General features: G+C 37.1%; 1 protein-coding gene and 1 pseudogene across 6 annotated transcripts in view; one reads left to right on the top strand and one right to left on the bottom strand.

Annotated features, from left to right (window-relative positions):
• ELMOD1 (ELMO domain containing 1) overlaps positions 1-22,149 on the top strand; it is an 85,043-nt gene that overhangs the window by 5,760 nt on the left and 57,134 nt on the right. For 2 of the 6 annotated variants that reach the window (XM_045163004.1, XM_045163003.1), the window contains exons 2-4: positions 10,282-10,329; positions 10,863-10,931; positions 19,452-19,547. In XM_045163004.1, the coding sequence (XP_045018939.1) occupies positions 19,531-19,547 (17 nt within the window). In that variant the 5' untranslated portion in view covers positions 10,282-10,329; positions 10,863-10,931; positions 19,452-19,530. Of the gene's footprint in view, positions 1-10,281; positions 10,330-10,862; positions 10,932-12,191; positions 12,307-19,451; positions 19,548-22,149 lie in introns of all 6 variants that reach the window. The other 4 variants (XM_025266953.3, XM_025266955.3, XM_044929778.2 and 1 more) reach the window with 3 other exon arrangements.
• Positions 3,647-13,277, bottom strand: LOC112579386 (annotated as a pseudogene).

Here is a 22,149-nt window from a genome sequence, read left to right as displayed (position 1 = left end):
TTTAAGTGTGAATCAGTCTCTGGCATGAATTAACTATACAAGTATATTTCTTCCTTTTGCTTCAGAAGAAGAATCAAGATGCTGTACCCTTCAGTATTTGAAAGCCAAATTTTCTGAAGACTCTATATTCTGGTAGAACAGTTATATTTTAATTTCAAATTTTCTTTGGTCTTAGAATCCATTTAGATTAGCAAAAATCTTAAAACAGTTGTTTTTAATTGAGAAGTTTTATCATATATTCTTTAAAATGGTAAACACTTATCAAAGCTAATTTAATTAATATATATTATGCACATCATTAATCATAACAGTTGTAAATATATATTCACCCTTCATAGGACCACCTAAATACATAACTTAAAACTTTGAAAGCTTACATTAAAATATCTGGCATAGAAATTTGGTTTTCATATTCTGTCTCATGTATGATCTGTATGTAGCCCAATATGTGAACTAGTACATGAAAATCAAGACATAAAACAGAAAGATTGGATTATAGTTTTTGATGTTTTGTATCAAATATTTCTTCTATTATTCCTTTAAATTGTAGATAACATAGAATATTTAAAATAGAGCCAGACTCATCAAATTTTTACATCTGTACCAACCTTCTGGAATACATCTGTCAACTAGACTCTTGAGTAATCTTTGTAGATGAAATGAAAAAATGACATCTGGGATGAGATCTAATAGCTGGATTCATCAGCTGGAACCAAAGAATGTTTCTAAGTGTGAAAGCCACATAGAAGCTTGTTTCTGTTGGCCTGCTTCAGATCTCTTCCCTTGACCCTGACATTTCTACAGTTTTATCAATGCCTCAGATATACTTGGGCTTCCCAGGTGGCTCAATGGTGAAGAACTCCCCTACCAATGTAGGAGATGCTGGAAAGACGTAGGCTTGATCCCTAGGTTAGGAAGATCCTCTGGAGGAGGAATTGGCAACCCACCCCAGTATTCTTGCTGGGAAAATCCCATGGACAGAGGAGCCTGGCAGGCTACAGTCCAGAGGGTTGCCAAGAGCCAGACGCAACTGAGTGATTGAGCACATACACACAGAGATAGACTATACATATATCAGGTTTGTTGATAATGCAAAGCTCCAAGAACTAGTGAATTTGAATGACAATCAGGGTTACACTTAATATCCCTTAGCCGAGAGCAAGAGCTGAAACTAAAATTATGTGCAGAAAGAGTTGGTTTCATTTAGTTTCTAAGATTAGTTGCTAAGGTCAGGGAGTGGAAGTCCTTCTTTAACAACAGTTTGAGTTGTAAAAGTTAGTTCACTTGAGTATTAACCAACAGTACAGAAGAAATTAATGCTTTCTTTGGTTGCATTCATAGAGTCCATATTAAAAAGATCAAAAACAGACACTATTAACTCACTGTACTGAAAGTGATGCATTTTGGGCCATCTATCAGGAAATGTAGTAAGGGAATGCCTGACTCTTGTGAGCCTGGGTAGGATGTTGGCTCATATGACCTTAAAAGCACCTCCTAAATCTGATTATGCATTTTACATTGAGTTCTTAGGCATTTATTATGAACCTGCCAACATCTAATTAACTTAGTAACATTTATGTGGCACATAACTATTGTACATCCTTTCCTTGATTAATAATGAATATCTCTCCTCATTCTTTTCTACTTAAAGATTATTCTTTAGATAATTAACCAATCATCACTTAAATGCTTCTACTTTGTGACCACCAGTGGGTTCGTTCACCTAGTTAAGATCAGACTTGAAATTCTTAGATAAAATAATATGTTCTTTGACTAGCCACAGAGTAGCCACAAAGGATCATGTTCAGGTTCTAAAATAAAATGGCACAAAGTAGACAAAGATGAAAGGCAGACATGTATTCACTCAGTGTATTCTATGTGTACTCTGTCTGCAGTGTGTTTTGGCTTTCAAAGGTATTTGTTTATATAGAGTGGACACCCGTCTTTACTCTTGAACACTGCTGTCTGAACCCCTTTCCTGTGTTGAGGGGCCTGTCTCACATTATGAGACAGAGGCCACTTCTCACTATAGCAGCTAAAAGTGCCAGATGCTTTCTCTCCCAGGTATCCTTGCGTGAGATAAGACGTGGACTCATCAGAGACATGGACCCAGACTCTGCCCCAGCGGCACATATTTTTTGGCAACACTCTTGATCAGTCCTGGGGAGGGGTCAGTGGAGCCAGCTATTGATTCTGGACCTGATAATGGAAGTAAAGGTGTCTTTATTAGACTGGGTCTACGTTGCCATTTTAAGCATTATTTTTGTCTACGTTTCACTGGACACGACTGAAGTGACTTAGCAGCAGCAGCAGCAGCAGCAACCTCTAAACCCAGTTCTCCAGCCCTCCTGGAGATTCTGTAGATTACCTTCAAATTCATTTTCTGCTTAAATAGGCAGAGCTAGTTTCCATTCCTTGTCATAATAAAAAACCCTGACTGGTACGAAGCAAACAAGTCCATGCTTACATTGGCATCTTAGTCAGTCACTGGGACCTACTGAGTACAAAGTACTCTGAGAGGCTCAAGAGGAAATATTTATTCATTTTCTGAATATTTCTTTAACAAGGCACCTTGCTTGGCATTTGGTAGGAGAGGCAAGCAAAACTGGTATTTTCAAATTAGTGATATGAGGACAAGTAGGAGAAGGTAGGGATGCCACTGTCAAACTTTGATAAAGGCAGATATTCTTTGAATTCCTGACTCTCAAGATTGATTTAGTGTAGGGATGAAAGGTTGGGGTGAGAAAGAATGCTTTGGGGGAAAAATATATGTTTCATCAATTCTAAGAGTCAAATTGTTTTCTTCATCTTAACATTTATGAAATTAGAACACATTAGAAAAATTAGAAAACAAGTGTGTCATGTTTTAATTGCCACCTTTTTCTCCTCAACCCATCAACATATTTCACCAAGTCTAAGATATCATTGAATATATACTACTACATTTTTACTATTAAGAAAAAAGGCTCTGTAAGTAATTACTAAAAAATGATGATACGTAACAGCATAGTGGGGACTCTAGAGTAGATTTAAAGAGAACTTAAGATAATTAGGTCGGTCATGGAAATGTTGTGAGTTAAACACCAAATTCTGTTTCATTGTTCTAGTAGTCTCCCAAAGCTGTTAAAGAATAGTAGTAGATTTATGTTATGAACAAATAAAGAATAGTAGTAGATTTATGTCATTGTTCTAGTAGTCTCCCAAAGCTGTTAAAGAATAGTAGTAGATTTATGTTATGAACAAATTAAAATAATCATTTTAACTTTATTTGACTATAAAATGTGCCTGTATACTTACAGTGATTCTCAGTTTGTGGATGGCACATTTATTTTTGACGACTTTTCCATTTGTACAAAAGTCAACAGAATAACATAATGGATCCTAGTATTCAGCAAGTATTAATTCATGATCAATGCTGTTCGATTTTTAGCCCCTACTGTCTGTCCACCCAATTTTATTTTGAAGCAAATCTCAGACATCATACCATACCATTTGTAAATATTTCAGTGTATATCTCTAAAACACATACTCAAAATATTGTTTCTGCTTTCCTAGAAATAAAATTTATAGTTTGTAGCACCTTTTTAAATAAACAGATTGTGTGTTTATTTTAATTAGGTTTTAAGCTACCTTTTGGGGGAGGTTTTTAAAAAGAAAACCATATGAAGAATACTTCAGTGTCCACTGATTTCTTTGTAAGACATTTATATGATGCTAGTAGGTCATATTATAATCCTGCAGTAATATCTATCTTGATTTCCCACTCTGCAACTTTGTTTTAAATATGTTCTCTAGTTGAAGATGTGTTTAAAGAATATACTGCTGTTCTTGCCATTTCCAAAGCAATCTTCAGAAATGTCTTATCTATTCTGTTATTATTTTTGGCCCCAAGGGGAGGATTCCTAGTTATTATATCAAATGACTTGAACTGTGTCAACATTTGTCAGCTCAAACTCTTCCACTTTCCCATTAAATATTTTCAATACATTTTAATTTGTGTCAAATTCAACAAACAACCTACAGCGTGTGGTCTGGTGGCATACTATTCTAAAGTAACTTGGGCTTTTTGAATCTATCTACTTGATGTAAGCAACTGACTAGTTCCTTGAACCTTAGTTTCTTCTTTTTTGTTTTTTTAAAGTGTGGGTTCACAGAGTTTAAGGCCCTTGGACCTCAGGAGGCTGGAAACACCACCCTATGTATGTCACCTTTTTTAAAAAAAGGTTTTTGTCTTTAATCAAAGTAATATATATCATTTAAAATGTCATATAATTATACAGTATTATAATGTAAAATAGACCTGTTGCCCAGTCCTTTTCCATTCCACATGTGTTTCTCAGGTATACTCACTTTAATTCTTTTAGCTTATTCTTCTGGAGTATTCCACTTTACTTTTAAATAATATGCTAATATTGCTATTTCTCAATATTTAAAAATATCATATCTCCTGATTTTCTACTATAGAAGTGAAGATTTAAATTTCATACGTAACATCTTTCCCTTATATTCATTCTTTTCTCTTTCCTCACTTCTCCCATTATCTCTGTTTTCACCTAAGAGAGTTTCACATGTATCTTGCTTTGGATGGTTTTCTGAAGGGTAAATCTGAGGACTAGTAATCTGTCTGCCACTGTTCTGGGAGCTGAATGGGAGAAGAAGGCTGGATAAATCTCACATTTATCATGTAGACTTTTGTTTAACTTCCTAGTATTCAGTATAGAGCTCAGCCTCATTTCCTGTTTCTAGAAGTTCAGAACCTATTTAACTCATCCCCTTCAAAAGTTAATCTCACCTCTTCTGAAGGAATGGAGAGGGGTTATGCCTATTCTCTTTAGGTAGGGAGGAGATCTAGGCCCTAACTTATTCTTATGAAAACTTTGAATCAAGTTGTGTTGATTCATTCTGCATTCCCATTTTTAGAGGAGTTTGGCATCCCTAACTCCTGAACATGACTGAGATTCTGTACTCTGAATTATATTGCCTTTGGGTTTATTTCTCTCACTGTAGGTTTAGTCAGATAGGTGAAGTAAATTGCCATTTGCTTATCTTTCAGCTTCCAGATTCTGCTGACATCTCATGTGCACTCCTGTTGCCCTTAGCCTTATGGATTTATGCTTTTTGATTTCTTTATGTTAGTTGAATTCAGTTCAGTCGCTCAGTTGTGTCCGACTCCTTGAGACCCCATGGACTGCAACACACAATGCTTCCCTGTCCATCATCAACTTGGGAAGCTTACTCAAACTCATGTCCATCGAGTCAATGATGCCATCCAACCCTCTCATCCTCTGTTGTCCCCTTCTCCTGCCTTCTGCCTTTCCCAGCATCAGGGTCTTTTCCAATGAGTCAGTTCTTTGCATCAGGTGGCCAAAGTATTGGAGTTTCAGCTTCAACATCAGCCCTTCCAATGAATATTCAGGACTGATTTCCTTTAGGACTGACTGGTCTGACCTCCTTGCAGTCCAAGGGACTCTCAAGAGTCTTCTCCAGCACCACAGTTCAAAAACATCAATTCTTCAGTGCTCAGCTTGCTTTATAGTCCAACTCTCATATCCATACATGACCACTGGAAAAACCATAGTTTGACTAGATGAACCTTTGTTGGCAAAGTAACGTCTCTGCTTTTTAATATGCTGTCTAGGTTGGTGTTAGTTGGATTATATGTTGGATTACATGTGTTTTATTTGTTGTGTTTAGATGGAAGTCTATAAACATATTTAGATGGCAATAATACACAGAAGAACTATATAAAAATATCTTAATGACCCAGATAACCACAATGGTGTTATCACTCACCTGGAGCCAGACATCCTGGAATGCTAAGTCAAGTGGGCCTTAGGAAGCATCACTACAAACAAAACTAGTAGAGGTGATGGAATTCCAGCTGAGCTATTTCAAATCCTAAAAGACGATGCTGTGAAAGTACTGCACTCAATATGCCAGCAAATTTGGAAAAGTCAGCAGTGGCCACAGGACTGGAAAAGGTCAGTTTTCATTCCAGTCCCAAAGAAAGGCAATGCCAAAGAATGTTCAAACTACCACACATCCTCTGGGTGATAGAGAAAGCAAGAGAATTCCAGAAAAACATCTACTTCTGCTTTATTGTTTACACCAAAGCCTTTGACTGTGTGGATCACAACAAACTGGAAAATTCTTCAAAAGATGGGACTACTAGATGACCTTACCTGCCTCCTGAGAAATCTGTATGCAGGTCAAGAAGCAACAGTTAGAACTCGACATAAAACAACAGACTGATTCCAGATTGGCAAAGGAGTACGTCAGGGCTATATAACACTCTGCTTATTTAACTTCTATGCAAAGTACATCATGCGAAATGCCAGGCTGGATGAAGCTCAAGCTGGAGTCAAGATTGCTGGGAGAAATATCAATAACTTCTGACATGCAGTTGACACCACCCTAGTGGCAGAAAGCAAAGAGGAACTAGAGTCTCTTGATGAAAGTGAAAGAAGAGAGTGAAAAAGCTCAGAGCTTCTATATTGACTTCAGAAAGGGCAGTGTGGGCAAAGACTCTTTTACTTATTTTGAGTCTCTAGTGAATGTAATGAGTGCACAATGATATTTATTGACTAGAATTAAGAACTGAGGTCTCTTCCTACCAATTGGCTGTCTGTCCTTGGATAAATCATTTATTGAATTTGTTTGAGGCCACACAAGGTCACTTAGGAAAGGTATAGAAGAATAGGAACATTGGGGAACACCTATACTTAAAGGGCAGGCAGAGGAAGAGTATGAGATAGACAGAAAATCAGGAGAACATGGAAACATGGAAGCCAAAAGCAGACCTTTCAAGAAGTAGCATCACATTAAATCATATCAAACAAAGATAAGAAAATAGAGCTTGGATTAGACCATGCTCTGCCTTCAACCAAACATTTATATACTCACTTAGTCTATGTATAGGTAAATGTTTATCATTCCTGAGATGTTTATGGTCAGAGTCATCTTTGTAGTATAAGGAAGTAGTCTTGAACCCTGTGTATAGGTGAGAATGTGAATGGAATGACTATGGTGACTATGACAGGGGAAGGGAACAAGAGCTCAGAGAGACTGTGCAGTATAGAGTTGGGAGGCTGTTTTTAAGGCTAAGAAGGACGTGAGTTAGTCATATGTGATCACCCTATAACATATTATAGACTTAACTAACCTGATTTACCTGGAGAAGGAAATGGCAACCCACTTCAGTATTCTTGCCTAGAGAATCCCATGGACAGAAGAGCCTGGTAAGCTACAGTCCATGGGATCTCAAAGAGTCAGACATGACTTAGCAACTAAACAACAACCTGGTTTAACTGAATAAAAATGTTTGTGTCAGAGAATATGTTTTATGTTTCATCATACTGCAGATGGTGATTGCAGCCATGAAATTAAAAGACGCTTACTCCTTGGAAGGAAAGTTATGAGCAACCTAGACAGCATATTCAAAAGCAGAGACATTACTTTATCAACAAAGGTCCGTCTAGTCAAGGCTATGGTTTTTCCCAGTAGTCATGTATGGATGTGAGAGTTGGACTATAAAGAAAGCTGAGCACTGAAGAATTGATGCTTTTGAACTGTGGTGTTGGAGGAGACTCTTGAGAGTCCCTTGGACTACAAGGAGATCCAACCAGTCCATCCTAAAGAAGATCAGTCCTGGGTGTTCATTGGAAGGACTGATGTTGAAGCTGAAACTCCAATACTTTGGCCACCTGATGCGAAGAGCTGACTCATTTGAAAAGACCCTGGTGCTGGGAAAGATTGAGGGCAGGAGGAGACGGGGATGACAGAGGATGAGATGGCTGAATGGCATCACTGACTCGATGGACATGGGTTTGGGTGGACTCCAGGAGTTGGTAATGGACAGGGAGGCCTAGTGTGCTGTGGTTCATGGGGTTGCAAAGAATTGGACATGACTGAGCAACTGAACTGAACTGAAGCTTCATCAAGTTAAAGTCAGCAGGCTGGTGTATAAAATACTTGAGAAGTCTATCAAGGCTACTATTTTGTTAGAGTGCTGTGCAAACAAAAAGTAAATTCAAATTTTCCCTGAGCTTAGGCCATGGCCAGCCACTTCAGAAATGCTGTTTTGGCTACAAAGGAGTAGATTAACTCAGCACCACTTATGGAAAAACAATTCAAAGGACATTTCTCACCAGTAGTGTCTCAGGGTATCATACATGGCATACCAATTATGATTTGTTCCTGTCTTTTATGTAATTTTCTAGTTAACAGTAATTAATATATTAACAGGTGTGCCTCTTTAAAACAAAGCTAGATTTAAAAAATAAAGTAATTCTTTTTGCTTTCTATAGAAAACATTTAGAGAAGTTATTTAATGAGCACCCAGTGAGCAGGGACTTAAATACCATTTGCAAAATGCTTTCTTCTACCATCCAAAGCCGTTTTTGGTGTTTCCTCTTTAGGGGCAGATAATTAGAATTAATTGCTATTTTTATTTCCTGTTTGGAGAACAAATAATTAGGACTAATTACTATCTTCCTTCCCATCACTTGTCCTACACAACCAGCAAGTCAGTTTGATTCTACCTTTGAATTATTTTTTACTTCTGTTTGCTTCTCTTTATCACAGTCTTTGGTGTGCCAGTTCAGGTCACAACCTGCCAGAATTTATCTAAACAGTCTCTTAAGTGATTCTTGACAAAATGAGCTTTTACTGTAGGGGAGGATATAATAAGAATGATAAGACATTAATAAAAATACTAGAAATGAGTAGCAACTCATTGATTGCATATTACATTTAACTATGCTATGCTTTGGTTGATTCACTTCTTAGAGCAGTCCTTCTAAAGGTACTTGTGATTTCTCTCTCCATCTAACTGAACCCTAGAGGGATTAAGTAACTTGTCTAAAGCCATTTGGCTATTGGTGAAACTCAGACATGAATTCTGTCTCCAAAACTTGTGCTCTTAACCAGCATACATATTCTCTGTCATATTTGACAAATGTCCTTTAAATAGTAAGGATCCTTTGTAGTATTAAACTAAGTTGCCCTACCCTGAAAGGGCTTCGCCTGTGGCTCAGTGGTAAAGAATCCACCTGCAGTTCAGCAGCCGCAGGAGATTCAGGTTCAATTCTTGGAGGAGGGCATGGCAACCCACTCCAGTATTCTTGCCCGGGAAGGTCATTGGACAGAGGAACCTGGTGGATTACAGTCCATTGGGTCACAAAGAGTAGGACACAACTGAAGCAACACAATTTAGCACACATGCACGTTACCCAGAACAGTACTGGCACACAAATATTCAAGAAGTTTTTGTTTTGTTTTAATGGAAAGACTGAGGAACCACTATGTACAGGTCATGATGCTGAAGTATTATGATACTTCATTTATCCCACATCATTATGAATGAGTTTATTCTTTTAGGTAAACCAGTTTTCTAGCTGAAATTAAACCATTAAGTATAATTTTTAGAAATTTTTATAAAAATCTTTCTGAAATGTACTCGATTATTTTATTGCCTTATGAAAATCCTAATTTAATATTATCCTGATGGCAAAAAGTATAGTTAGGAACAACAAATGTTGCATATGCTGTTTATTTATCATTTCCTCTGGGCTGTAGTTTTAATTACCATTTATATGCTGAGGAAACCCAAATCTTTGTATACAACTAAGATTTCTCTCCTGACCTTCAGAAACCTGTATATCTACAATCCCTCTAGAGCCTGAAAATTCAAAATGAACCTAAGATCCCCGGATACACTCAGACCCCCAAATCTGCATTTCCAAAATTCCATGTCTTACTGGAAAATTCCACTACCTAGTTGCTAGCCATAAACGTGGGCATAATGTTTGACTCCTTCTTTTCCTTCACAAACACCCTCAATCAGTCAATTAACAAAAGTCCTATTGATTTTACCTTCTAAATATCTCTCAGATCCATCACAATTTGTCTGTCTTTTGCCTTATCCTGCCATTATTATGTTTGCCTAGATGATCGTAACAACCTTAAAAATTATGTACCTACTTATATTTCACCACAGTCTAATTTATTCTCCATACTACAGTGAGATTACATTTTTAAGACTACAACTCTGATCATGTCACATCCCAGTCTATAATTTTCAGTAGTTCTTCACTGCTCATGGGATAAGTTTCAAAGGTCTTTAATATCATATCACATAAAGCTTTCAATGACCTGATCCTTTCTTGACCATCCATATTTTGCCATCTCAGTTTTTGCCTATTCTTCTCATTGAGCACTACACTAGGTCATATTGAATGTTTTCCCTTCCATATCTTGTGTATAATATATTCTTGCTTCTAGGATTTTGCATGTGCTATTTGGGGGAACCCCCCGAACCCTACATCTAAGGTAAGCATCTCTTACATTCACTGTCCCAGCACCCATTTTCACTTGTAATATTGTGGTTAAGTACCTATTTGTTTTTGTACTGATAAACCAGCTTCTCTTCTCTCTTCCTTAAGACTGTTGGGTCTGGAAGATGGAATTCATAACCTCTTGTTCACCCTGTATCCTTAGTGCCTAACTCTGTGTTTAGAGCATAGTAGGCACTAACATATTGTAATAATTTTTAAAAATAGCTTTAGATTCACAGAAGCATTTCAAAGATACTATAGAGTTTCCTTATACTAGTGCCCAGTTTCCTCTGTTGTTAATTGTGTGTGTGTGTGTGTGTGTGTGTGTGTGTGTGTGTGTGTGTGTGTAGGCATGTGTGTTCAGTTGTGTCCAACTCTTTGTGACCCCTTGGACTGTAGTCCACCACACTCCTTTGCCCATGGAATTTTCCAGGCAAGAATACTGGAGCAGGTTGCCATTTCCTTCTCCAGAGGATCTTCCTGACCCAGGGATCTAACCCACATCTCTTGTGTCTCCTTCATTGGCAGGCAGATTCTTTACCAGCTGAGCCATTACTCAGCCACAAAAAGGAACAAAACCGGGCCATTTGTAGTGAGGTGAGTGGACCTAGAGTCTGTCATACAGAGTAAAGTAAGTCAGAAAAGGAAAAACAAATATCATATAATATCATATACTAACATATATGTGTGAAATCTAGATAAAAAGGGTACAGATGAACCTATTTGCAAGGGAGGAATAGAGACGCAGATGTAGAGAATGGACATGTGGAAACAGGGGAGGGTGGAACAAATTGGGAGGAGTAGCACTGACATACACACACTGGCATGTGTAAACAGATAGCTGGGGGAAGCTGCTGTATAGCACAGGGAGCTCAGTTTGGTGCTTAGTGATGACTAGAGGGGTGGATGGGGGGTGGGAGGAAGGCTCAAGGGGGAGGGGATATATGTATATACATAGCTGATTCACTTTGTTGTATAAAACAAAGAAACTAAAACAACATTGTGAAGCAATTATACTCTAATTTTTTAAAATCTTATATTAATATGCTACATTTGTCACAACTAATGGACAGATACTGATCCCTGTTAACTAAAATCTCTGCTTATTCAGATTTCCCTAGTTTTAACTTAATGTCCTTTTTCTGTCCTAGGATCTAATCCTTGATACCACATTGTATTTAATAATCATAACTCCATAGGCATCTCTTGACTGGGACAGCTCCTCAGACTTTCCTTGTTTTTGATCTTGAGAGTTTTGAGCAATACTGGTTGTTTTCTGGTATAGCCCTCATTAAGTATTTGTCTGATGTTTTTATCATGATTAATCTGGGTTTAAAGGAGGAAAACCACAGAGGTAAATTGCTGTTATTTTTCTTTTTTTAAAGGATTTATTTTTGCCCCTTGAAATCTGAAATACGCTGATGCTCCAAGAAAGTGCAGTTTTATCAGTTTGGTCAAAGATAAACATCACTGGTTAACAACTTTCATATATTCACAAACCTCATCTTCAATACTATGAGATACTTTCTGACAATCACACTGCCTCGATTTTATATCTTTGTAGTTTCCTATTCACCCACTCCAGTACTCTTGCCTGGAAAATCCCATGGACAGAGGAGCCTGATAGGCTACAGTCCATGGGGTCACAAAGAGTTGGACACGACTGAGCGACTTTACTTTACTTTATGTTATTCACCCAGCATCCCAAACACTGAGTCCCACATTCAGACACATCAAGGCCTTTCTAAGCCCAACCCTATTCCAAACACATATTCTAAGTAACTAGCCAAAGCTTTGTCCATAGCTCACAGATCTCAACTGTTCACCCCCCACAACTTCTGCTTCCTAACTCCACAGGGTATTGACCACAAGTCTGTGGAGAAAGTCTTACATCATGTATACTTTTGTCTGAACCTGGACATCTAGAAGCTGGACCAAAACTCTTAGGACTCCTTGGAGGTGGCCAGGCAAGGTCAGTACGTCAGTGTGGACTGGGCAGACCAGCACCTGAGAGAAGAGATGACCATCTCCCTTGTCCATCCAGCAAATTTGCGGTTTTGGGCTGCATTTCTTAGTGCCATTTCATTACGTTATATCAAGGGTATATACTGTCAACATGAATTATCACTGTAATATTAATCTTTATCATCCGCCCAAGTTAATATTTGTCAGCTTTCTCAACTGTAAAGTTACTTACTTCTCCACTTTCCATATTGTACCCAGGAAGTCACTACAGGCATACCTTAGAGATCTTGCAGGCCTGTTTCTAAACCAATGCAATTAACTGAATTGTAAGAATTTTTTGGTTTGCCAGTGCATATATACATTATGTTTAAACTATACCGTAGTCTATTAAGTGTGCAACGGCATTATGTCTAAAAAATGTACATGCCTTAATTTTTAATATAATGTATTTATTGCTAAAAATGCTGGCCATCATCTGAGCCTTCTGTAAGTTATAATCTTTTTTCCGGTGGACTGTCTTACCTTGATGTTGATGGCTGCCAACTGATCATGGTGGTGGTTACTAAAGATTGGAGTGACTGTATCAATTTCTTAAGACAACAGCAAGGTTTGGTGAATCAATTGACTCTCTCATGAACAATTTCTGTGTAGTGTTTGATGGCATTTTACCCACAGAAGAACTTCTTTCAAAATTGAAGTCAATCTCTCAAACCCTGCTTCTGCTTTATCAACTAGGTTTATGTAATAACCTAAATCCATTGTTGTCATTTCAATAATCTTCACAGCAGTTTCACTGGGAGTTGATTCCTTCCCAAGAAACCACTTTCTTTGCGGCTTCTCATCTGCTCAAGTTTTATGAGATTGCAGCAATTCAGTCATAGCCTCAGCCTCTGCTTCTAATTCTAGTTCTCTTACTGTTCCCACCATATTTGCAGTTACTTCCTCCACGGAAGTCCTCAGCCCCTCAAAGTCATCCATGAAAGTTGGAATCAAATTCTTCCAAAATCCTGTTCATCATGAATGTTCTTAGTAACATCTGGAATGGTGAATCCTTTCCAAAAAGTTTTCCAATTGACTTTGCCCAGATCTATTAGAGGAATCACCATCTATGGCGGCTATAGTGTTACTAACATATTTTTTAGATAGTAAGACTTAAGAGTTGGAATGACTCCTTGACCCATGGCCTACAGGATAGATGTTATGTTAGCAAGCATGAGAACAGTATAGATCTCATTGTATATCTCCATCAGTGTTCGTGGGTGACCAGGTGTATTGAGTTGTAATATATTCAAAGGAATCCTTTTTTCTAGCAAAAGTTCCCAACAGTGGGCTTAAAAGAGTCAGTAAACCATGTTGTAAGGAGATGTGCTATCATCCAGGCTTTGTTGTCCCACTTACAGAACACAGGAAGAGTAGATCTAGCCTAATTCATAAGGGCCCTAGGATTTTCTGAATGATAAATAAGCATTAACTTTAAGGTCACCAACTGCATTGGCCCTTAACAAGAGAGTCAGCCTGTCTTTTGAAACTTTGAAGTCAGGCAATAACTTCTTTTCATTTCTGAAAGTCTTAGATGGCATTTCCAATAGAAGACTGTTCTGTCTACATTGAAAAACTGCTTCATGAAGCCACATTCATGAATTATCTTAAGCTTCATACTTTTTAAAAGACACAAAAGTACAAAGAATAGTATACAGCCCCATCACTCAGAATGAACACGTTTACCATTTATTTTGCTTTTTAATAAATAAAATATTTTAAAAATTGGAGGCCATTATTTCACTCTCCAGTCCTAAAACCCTCCCTCTTCTCAGAAGCAACCACAATCTTAATTTGACACATAAAATTCTTTTCATGCATAAAATATTTTACAGAAATTTCTGTGTATTAAAATACTGGCAAAACTCCCAACAAACAAAAGTCTAGCCACCAGGTGGCTTCAAAAGTGAGTTCTTCCAGACATTTAGAGAAGACTTAATACCTATCCTTCTTAAACTACTCCAAAAAATTGCAGAGGAAGAAATTCTTCTGAATTCATTCAATTAACTCACCATGATACCAAAACCAGACAAAGATATCACACAAAAGGAAAATTAAAACCAGTATCACTGATGAACATAGTTGCAAAAAACTCAAGAAAATATTAGCAAATCAAATCCAACAATACACTAAAAGGATCATTTACCATACTCAAGTGGTATTTATCTTAGGGATGCAAGTAGCCATAAATCAATCAATGTGATATACCATATTAACAAATTGAAGAATAAAAATCATACTGTTGAGAGGGACAAGAGACAAGATGGTGGAATAGAACTTGAGTTTACCTCCTGTCATGAAAAAAACCAGAATCACAGCTAACTGCTGAACCACCATCAACAAAAGACTCAAACCTACTCCAAAAGATATTCTACACCAAAAGACAAAGAAGCCACAATAAGATGGTAGGAGGAGCACTTTTATGATATAATCAGATCCCATACCTGCCAGGTGAATGACCCACAAACGAGAAAATAATTGTATTTCAGAGGTTCTCCCATAGGAGTGAGAGTTCTGAATCCCAACCTCAGGGTCTGGCATTGGGAGGAGGAGCTGCCAAAACATCTGGAATTGAAGGCCAGTGGGACTTGAGTGCAGGAGCTATGCAGGACTGGGGGAAAGAGAGACTCTGTTCTTGGAGGATGCACACAAGGTTTCATGTGCACTGGGACCCAGAGCAAAGCAGTGACTCCACAGAAGCCTGGGCCAGGCCTACCTGCAGGTCTTGGAGGGTCTCCTGGGAGGTAGGAAATGTCTGTGGCTCACTGTAAGGACACTGGTGGGGGCCCCAGAGAATATTCATTGGCGTGAGCTCTCCTGAAGGACACCATTTTGGCAACAAGACTGGCCCCACACAACAGCATGCAGGTTCCAGTGCTGGGACACCTCAAGCCAAACAACCACCAGGATGGTTAAAAATACCTAAAGTCATCCTGAGCCTACTGCCATGTCTAAATGCACTCCTTGATGTGGCCCTGTCCTCCAGAGGAACAAGAACCAGCTCCACCCACCAGAGGACAGGCCAGTCCCTCCCACCAGGAAGCCTGTACAACCTTCTAGACCAGCAACACTCACCAGGGGGCAGACACTACAAAACAAAAAGGAACTACAGTCCTGTAATCTGAGGAATAGAGACCACAAACACAGAAAGGTAGACAATAAGAAATGGCAGGAAAATACGTTCCAGATGAAGGAACAAAATACAACCCTGGAAGAACAACCAAGTGAAGTAGAGATATGCAAACTACCTGAAAAAGAATTCAGAGTAATGATAGCAAAGACCATCCAAGATCTTGGAAAAAGAATGGAGACACAGACTGAAAGGATACAGGGAATGTTTAATAAAGAACTAGACGCTTTAAAGAACAAACATAAATGAACAATATAAATTCAACACCCATTTATAATAAAGTGGACATAGAGGGAACATACCTCATCATAATAATGTCATATATGACAGACCCACAGCTAACATCATACTCAACAGTGAAAAACTGAAAGATATTTCCTCTAAGATCAGGAACACGTCAAGGATGTCCACTCTCACCACTTCTATGCAACATAGTTTTGGAATTCTGAGCCATGGCAATCAGAGAAGAAAAAGAAAAAGGAATCCAAATTGGAAAAGAAGAAGCAAAAGTGTCAGTCTTTGCAGATGACATAATACTATACATAGAAAATCCTAAAGATGCTACCAGAAAATTCCTAGAGCTCATCAACAAATTCAGTAAATTTGGAGGATACAAAATTACTACACAGAAATCTGTTGCATTTCTGTACACTAACAACAAAAGATGAGAAAGAACAATTAAGGAAGCATCCTGCTTACTATCATATCAGAAAGAATAAACTACCTAGGAATAAATGTACCGGAAGATACAAAAGCTATAAGATGTATTATAGCATTTGTATTTGTATTCTGAAAACTATAAGATGCTGATGAAAGAAATCAAAGATGTCACAAACAGATGAAAAGATATACCATGTTCTTGAATTGTCAATATTGTGAAAATGACTATACTACCCAAGACAATATACGTATTCAATGCAATTCCCATAAAATTACCGTTGGTATTTTTCACAGAACTAGAACACAAAAAAAAAACCTTAAAATTTTTATGGAGACACAAAAGACCACAAATAGCCAAAGCAATCTTAAGAAAGAAAAATGGATTCAGACTATACTACAAAGCTACAGTTGTCAAAACAGTGTGGTGCTGTCAGAAAAACAGAAATAAAATCAATGGAGCAATGGAAAGCCCAGAAATAAATGCACACAGCTATGGTCAATTAATCTCTGACTAACAAGACATTGAAGGTGGGAAGACAAGGGGATGACAGAGGATGGGATGGTTGGATGGCATCACCAACTCAATGGAGATGAGTTTGGGTAAATGATGAGTCTGGGAGTCGTTGATGGACAGGGAGGCCTGGCTTGCTGCAGTTGTCCATGGGGTCACAGGGAGTCAGACATGACTGAGTGACTGAACTGAACTGAACTGAAAGAGGTGAAATATATGATGGAGATACTATTGTCTCTTTAATAAGTGGTGCTGGGAAAACTGGACAACTGCATGCAAAAGAATGAAAGTAGAACATTCTCTAACACCGTATATAAAAATAAACTCCAAATGGATTAAAATCCTAAGTGTAAGGCCAGATACTATAAAACTCTTAGAGGAAAACATAGGCAAAGCATTCCTTGACACAAATTGCAGCAAGATCTTTTTTTATCCACCACACAGAATAATGAAAATAAAAACTAAACAAATGGGACCTAATTAAATTTGAAAACATTTGGACAACAAAGGTAACCATAAATGAACTGAAGACAGCCCACCAAATGGGAGAAAATATTTGCAAATGAAGCAACAACAAGGGATTAATCTCCAAAATATACGAACAGCTCATGCAGCTCAAAAAAAAAAAAAAAAAAGCACAAATAGCCCAATCAAAAATGGGCAGATGATCTAAATAAACATTTCTCCAGAGAAGACATACAGATGGCCAAAAACACATGAAAAGATGTTCAATATTGCTAGTTATTCATGAAATACAAATCAAAACCAATGAACTATCACCTCAAACTGGTCAGAATGGCCATTATCAAAAAGTTTACAACCAGTAAATGCTGGCATGAGTGTGGAGAAGAGGTAAATCTTATCTACTGTTGATGGGAATGTAAATTGGTATAGCCACTGTGAAAAACAATATGGAGCATTCTTTAAAAACTAAAAATATTACTACCATATGACCCAGCAATTCACTCCAGAGTATGCTCCCAAAAGATATGAAAGCAATAATTTGTAAAGATATATGCACTCAATATCATAGCAGCATTATTTACAGTTGCCAATATATGGAAGCAACCAAAGTGTCCATCAGTAGATGAGTGGGTAAAAAAGGATGTGGTATATATACACAATGGAATACTACTCAGCCATAAAAATGAACAGAATTTTGCTATTTGCAGCTTGGAGGGTGTTATGCTAAGTGGAATAAGTGAATACCATACTGCATGATATTTCTTATATATGGAACATAAAAAATAAAACCAACTAGTAAGTAGAACAAAAAAGAAACATATTCAGATATGGAGAACATACTAGTGGTTACCTGTGGGAAAGGGATGAGGGAAGAGCCAGAGAAAAGTAGGGGATTAAGAGAGATTAATATAAACTACTATGTATATAACAAATAAGCTATAAGGATATATTGTACAGAAGAGGGAATATATTGAATATTTTACAATAAGTATAAATGGAATATAACCTTTAAAAATTATGAATCACTATGTTGTACATCTGAAACTTATGTAATATTGTAAATCATCTATACTTCAACTTGAGAAGAGACTGGCTTTTGTTTAGGCTGAGTTTCCACATTCCTAAGCTGTTCTAGTTGGTAATTGTGTCTCTACTGAAAGCCACTTGTCCACACATTTAGTTTCTTGCCTTGTCTTTGTTGCAACTAGTGTTGTTTTTCTTTCTCTCATTGAGGTAACTTCATTCTGCTGTTGCTCTCAGCCACTCTCTCTTCTCTATATGTTTCTTCATATCTCATCCCAATTTACTGCTTTGTAGGCAGCTGCTGGTGTCCTTCCTTGTTGGAAGAAGACCATTACCTTGATATTGTGGCTTTTGTGAAAGTGTGTTGTAAACTGACATGCATGAAAGAAATATATAATTTCAGCATTTTATTTAGAGTGCCCTCCAGAGATGGGGTTCAGTTCAGTTCAGTTCAGTTGTGTCCGACTCTCTGCGACCCCATGAGTTGCAGCACGCCAGGCCTCCCTGTCCATCACCAACTCCCGGAGTTCACTCAGACTCACATCCATCGAGTCAGTGATGCCATCCAGCCATCTCATCCTCTGCCGTCCCCTTTTCCTCCTGCCCCCAATCCCTCCCAGCATCAGAGTCTTTTCCAATGAGTCAACTCTTCACATGTGGTGGCCAAAGTACTGGAGTTTCAGCTTAGCATTATTCCTTCCAAAGATCACCCAGGGCTGATCACCTTCAGAATGGACTGGTTGGATCTCCTTGCATTCCAAGGGACTCTCAAGAGTCTTCTCCAACACCATAGTTCAAAAGCATCAATTCTTCGGCGCTCAGCTAGGGACATATTCATTTGTTTCGAGTACTTGCTTTTTATCAGCTTTTTTTTTTCTTCTTTTAGCTTAAAAAACATCACCAGTTGCTTCTAGTTATTTTTTGAGTTATACTTCTGAAAGGCTGAGGCTGCCAGATTTAAGACCATCTGATATCTGGAAATCAGAATAGTTAATTTATTGGTTCTTCATTTTTATCTTTCATATAAATACTATTCTTCAAGATACAGGAACAGTATCCAAAATAGATGAAAAGTTTACTTTTGAAGAGATTGCTCTTGAAACTAACAATTTCTCCAGCAAGCGACTTGAAAGACATTGTGTAATTATAAAGTGAAAGGCTTTAGCTTTAATCTCCACCCATTGAATTACATTGCTGTGTGGTCAGTTTGGTTGTTAAAAGTTTTGGGTACAAGCACCTTATCTGCTTACTAAGATTAGCAGAAATTTGGGGTTTGATTTTTCTAGCCCCATTAACAGTAAATATATCTAATTTCTTCCCACAGTTTACTTTGACAAAGGCAAATTTGGAGACAATTACTTAAGACCAGTTTGTATAACATCTGGATAATCAAAATAGTCACAATGAAGCACTTCTTGAGGTGAGTATTAATGGTTTCCTGGATGAGCCCTATGAAATGGAGAGACTTCCTTAACAATTAGTATAGTATTTCTGTTCACCATTTGTGATCCTATAAGCAGGTCTCTTTGGATTGCATGTAATAGCATTGTATTTTGGCTAAGAATGATTTGGCCATAGAGTTCCTTCTGCCAACTTTATATGCATACTGATGCTAGGAGAGAACACTTGCAAATAGGAGATTACAAGAGAATATAGGCACAAAAGCATGGGGCAGGTATACTTCGATGCTTTGTGTTTATAAAGCCCAAAGGTTTAGGTTTGAGGAATTAGTAGTCAAGGAATCAGTATAATTTGTATAGAATCATTTTCTTTGAAAAAAGTAATTTTAAATATAGATTTTGGTTGACCGGCCAACCCATACAAGCATTTTCAAATCTTCATTTTTGGAGAAAAATATATATTCTAAGCTTTTGCTTTTCTTGCCTCAGTGATGCCTCTGAAATCTGCACTAATTTTTGGTTCCCTGAATATTATGCTGTATAGGGTGCTATATATGTTTGTGTATTTTAGAATGATCTTGTTTTATTTTGAAAGCCATTTAGTTGGACATATAGTCATAATTATTTTTAAGAGTATTGGCTGTCATTCACAGTTCTATAAATAAAATGCTCAGAGAAATTTTACATTAAATTAAAATATGACAAAATAAAGTTAATTTGGTCCTGAATGTTACAAAATAAAACATACCTTCTACAATATTGAGTTTCTTTCCCGCAAGATGGTGACCTACTTATATTTCATATTCTCATCCCTGTTCTGGCTATTTTCTCTAAGAAAACAATTAGTTGGCTTATTTCTTTTAGGAAATGATTTAATTCTTTCAGTAGATGCAATTTAAGATTTTCTTTTTCCCACTGGTTTTCATTGCATTGTTATTTCTGGAGCACCTAAATCATTTGTATGGAATTCACTATGTTTTGGTTGGCTACTGGTGTTTATCCAATCTTAGAATTATGAAAACCTCTCGGAAGGTTAGAACTAAATTATTTACATACATTAGCATTTATTTTGTTGTACAGAATATTCCTCAACCTGTTTATTTTAGATGTGTAAAAAGATAGTATTTGAAAAATCACTGGGACATTTACCATGAAAGTATTTAACTCATACATTTTTGGTTGCCATGGCAATTAACCTATCTGTTTACACATTCATGAAAAATTAGTAACTATAAATCTCCCTTGAATGTAAATGTGGTGTTTTTTAGTTGTAGAATCATATTAACAGAGAGCTTTAATACTGGTTGAAGATTAGGAGTTCCTTTTGTAAAGTGGGAGCTGGTAGTGGTGAAGCGTGTACCAAGCCTTGAATTACTGAATTTCTTCTTCAATGTTTTATTTGTTTTAAAAAAAACTTGAGTGGCCTCAAAACCAGCCGTTTAAAGAGAAATAGCATTTGTTTCTGTTAGATTATGTTAAGTTGCATAGGTATAGAGATTATATTTTTAATATTAATTTGTATTTTATGATTTAAAACCGATACAGTGGAAAATCTACCACTCTAATTTCACACAGAGCAGCACCAAGGGTGATGGAACTGGCATATCCCTATCAGTTATGTGTTCTCATACCAATTGTTCTCTTTTAACTTGGCACATTTGTTTTATAAACATTACTTAACGTTGAAACTGAAGCTAGGATAATAAGCTACACATCAAGAAAGAAATGAGGATTTTCTCATTAATCCTTGGTTTTGAAATAACAAAAGGAAACTCAATCATCATTTCTTCTTAGTTAATTATTGCTTTTGACTTTAATTTTTGTTTTTAATTCTTACTAAGTTATAACTTGTGTGTATTCATTATATGTTAATGTTTGTGGGATTTGGAGGAATAAGAGGGCAAGGAGCAAGAATCCTGCATCACAGGCCCTATCAGATAATTTAGATTGCCTTCTGTTCCCTGTGGTCCGTTCCTACAGATGCTGGACAATTTGGCAATCTTTACATTGGAACTAAAGAGAAAGTTACATAAATATAACTTGAACAAATCATGTGTTAATTCCTGAGCTCAGCAAATATATTATACAGAATAAGGAGTTGACTTTCACTGAAGAGAATTGGCATCATTTAAAAGTCCACAGAGTGATTAATCTGTCTACTTCTGAATTACTCTAGAATGAAGAATTTCTGAGGTCATGTACAGCCTCAAAAGAAATGAAGTTAATCTTAAAGAAACCAAGTGTGGGAAAAAAATGAGTTTTAATCCACATTTAAGGTCCATGGAGCCCACACTCTTCTCTCTTGACTACCTGCTACCATCACATATGTTAATGGTGTAACTACTCAAAGCTTAAGGGAATAGAAAAAACATTACATGAGATATTAGAAATAAATGCTATAGGATTAATACACCCAGCTGAAGGGTGTGTTTTAAGTTGACATTAGATATGGGATATTGGATAAGTACCCCATAGTCACCCAGTATGACTTTAGCCATGATCTGCATTAAAAAAAAAACACGGGATAAAACTGAGAAGAAAGTGTGTTTATGTGTGATCAGAAAGAGGGGACACTTTTTGAGTCCAAAATAGAACTGAAGCTTAGAGTTTAGTTTATTTAAT

This window comes from Bubalus bubalis, chromosome 16 (genome assembly GCF_019923935.1).
Source record: "Bubalus bubalis isolate 160015118507 breed Murrah chromosome 16, NDDB_SH_1, whole genome shotgun sequence".
Lineage (NCBI taxonomy): Eukaryota > Metazoa > Chordata > Mammalia > Artiodactyla > Bovidae > Bubalus > Bubalus bubalis.
Note: the sequence above shows the minus strand (reverse complement) of the source record. Positions and strands in the feature narration are given on the sequence as shown.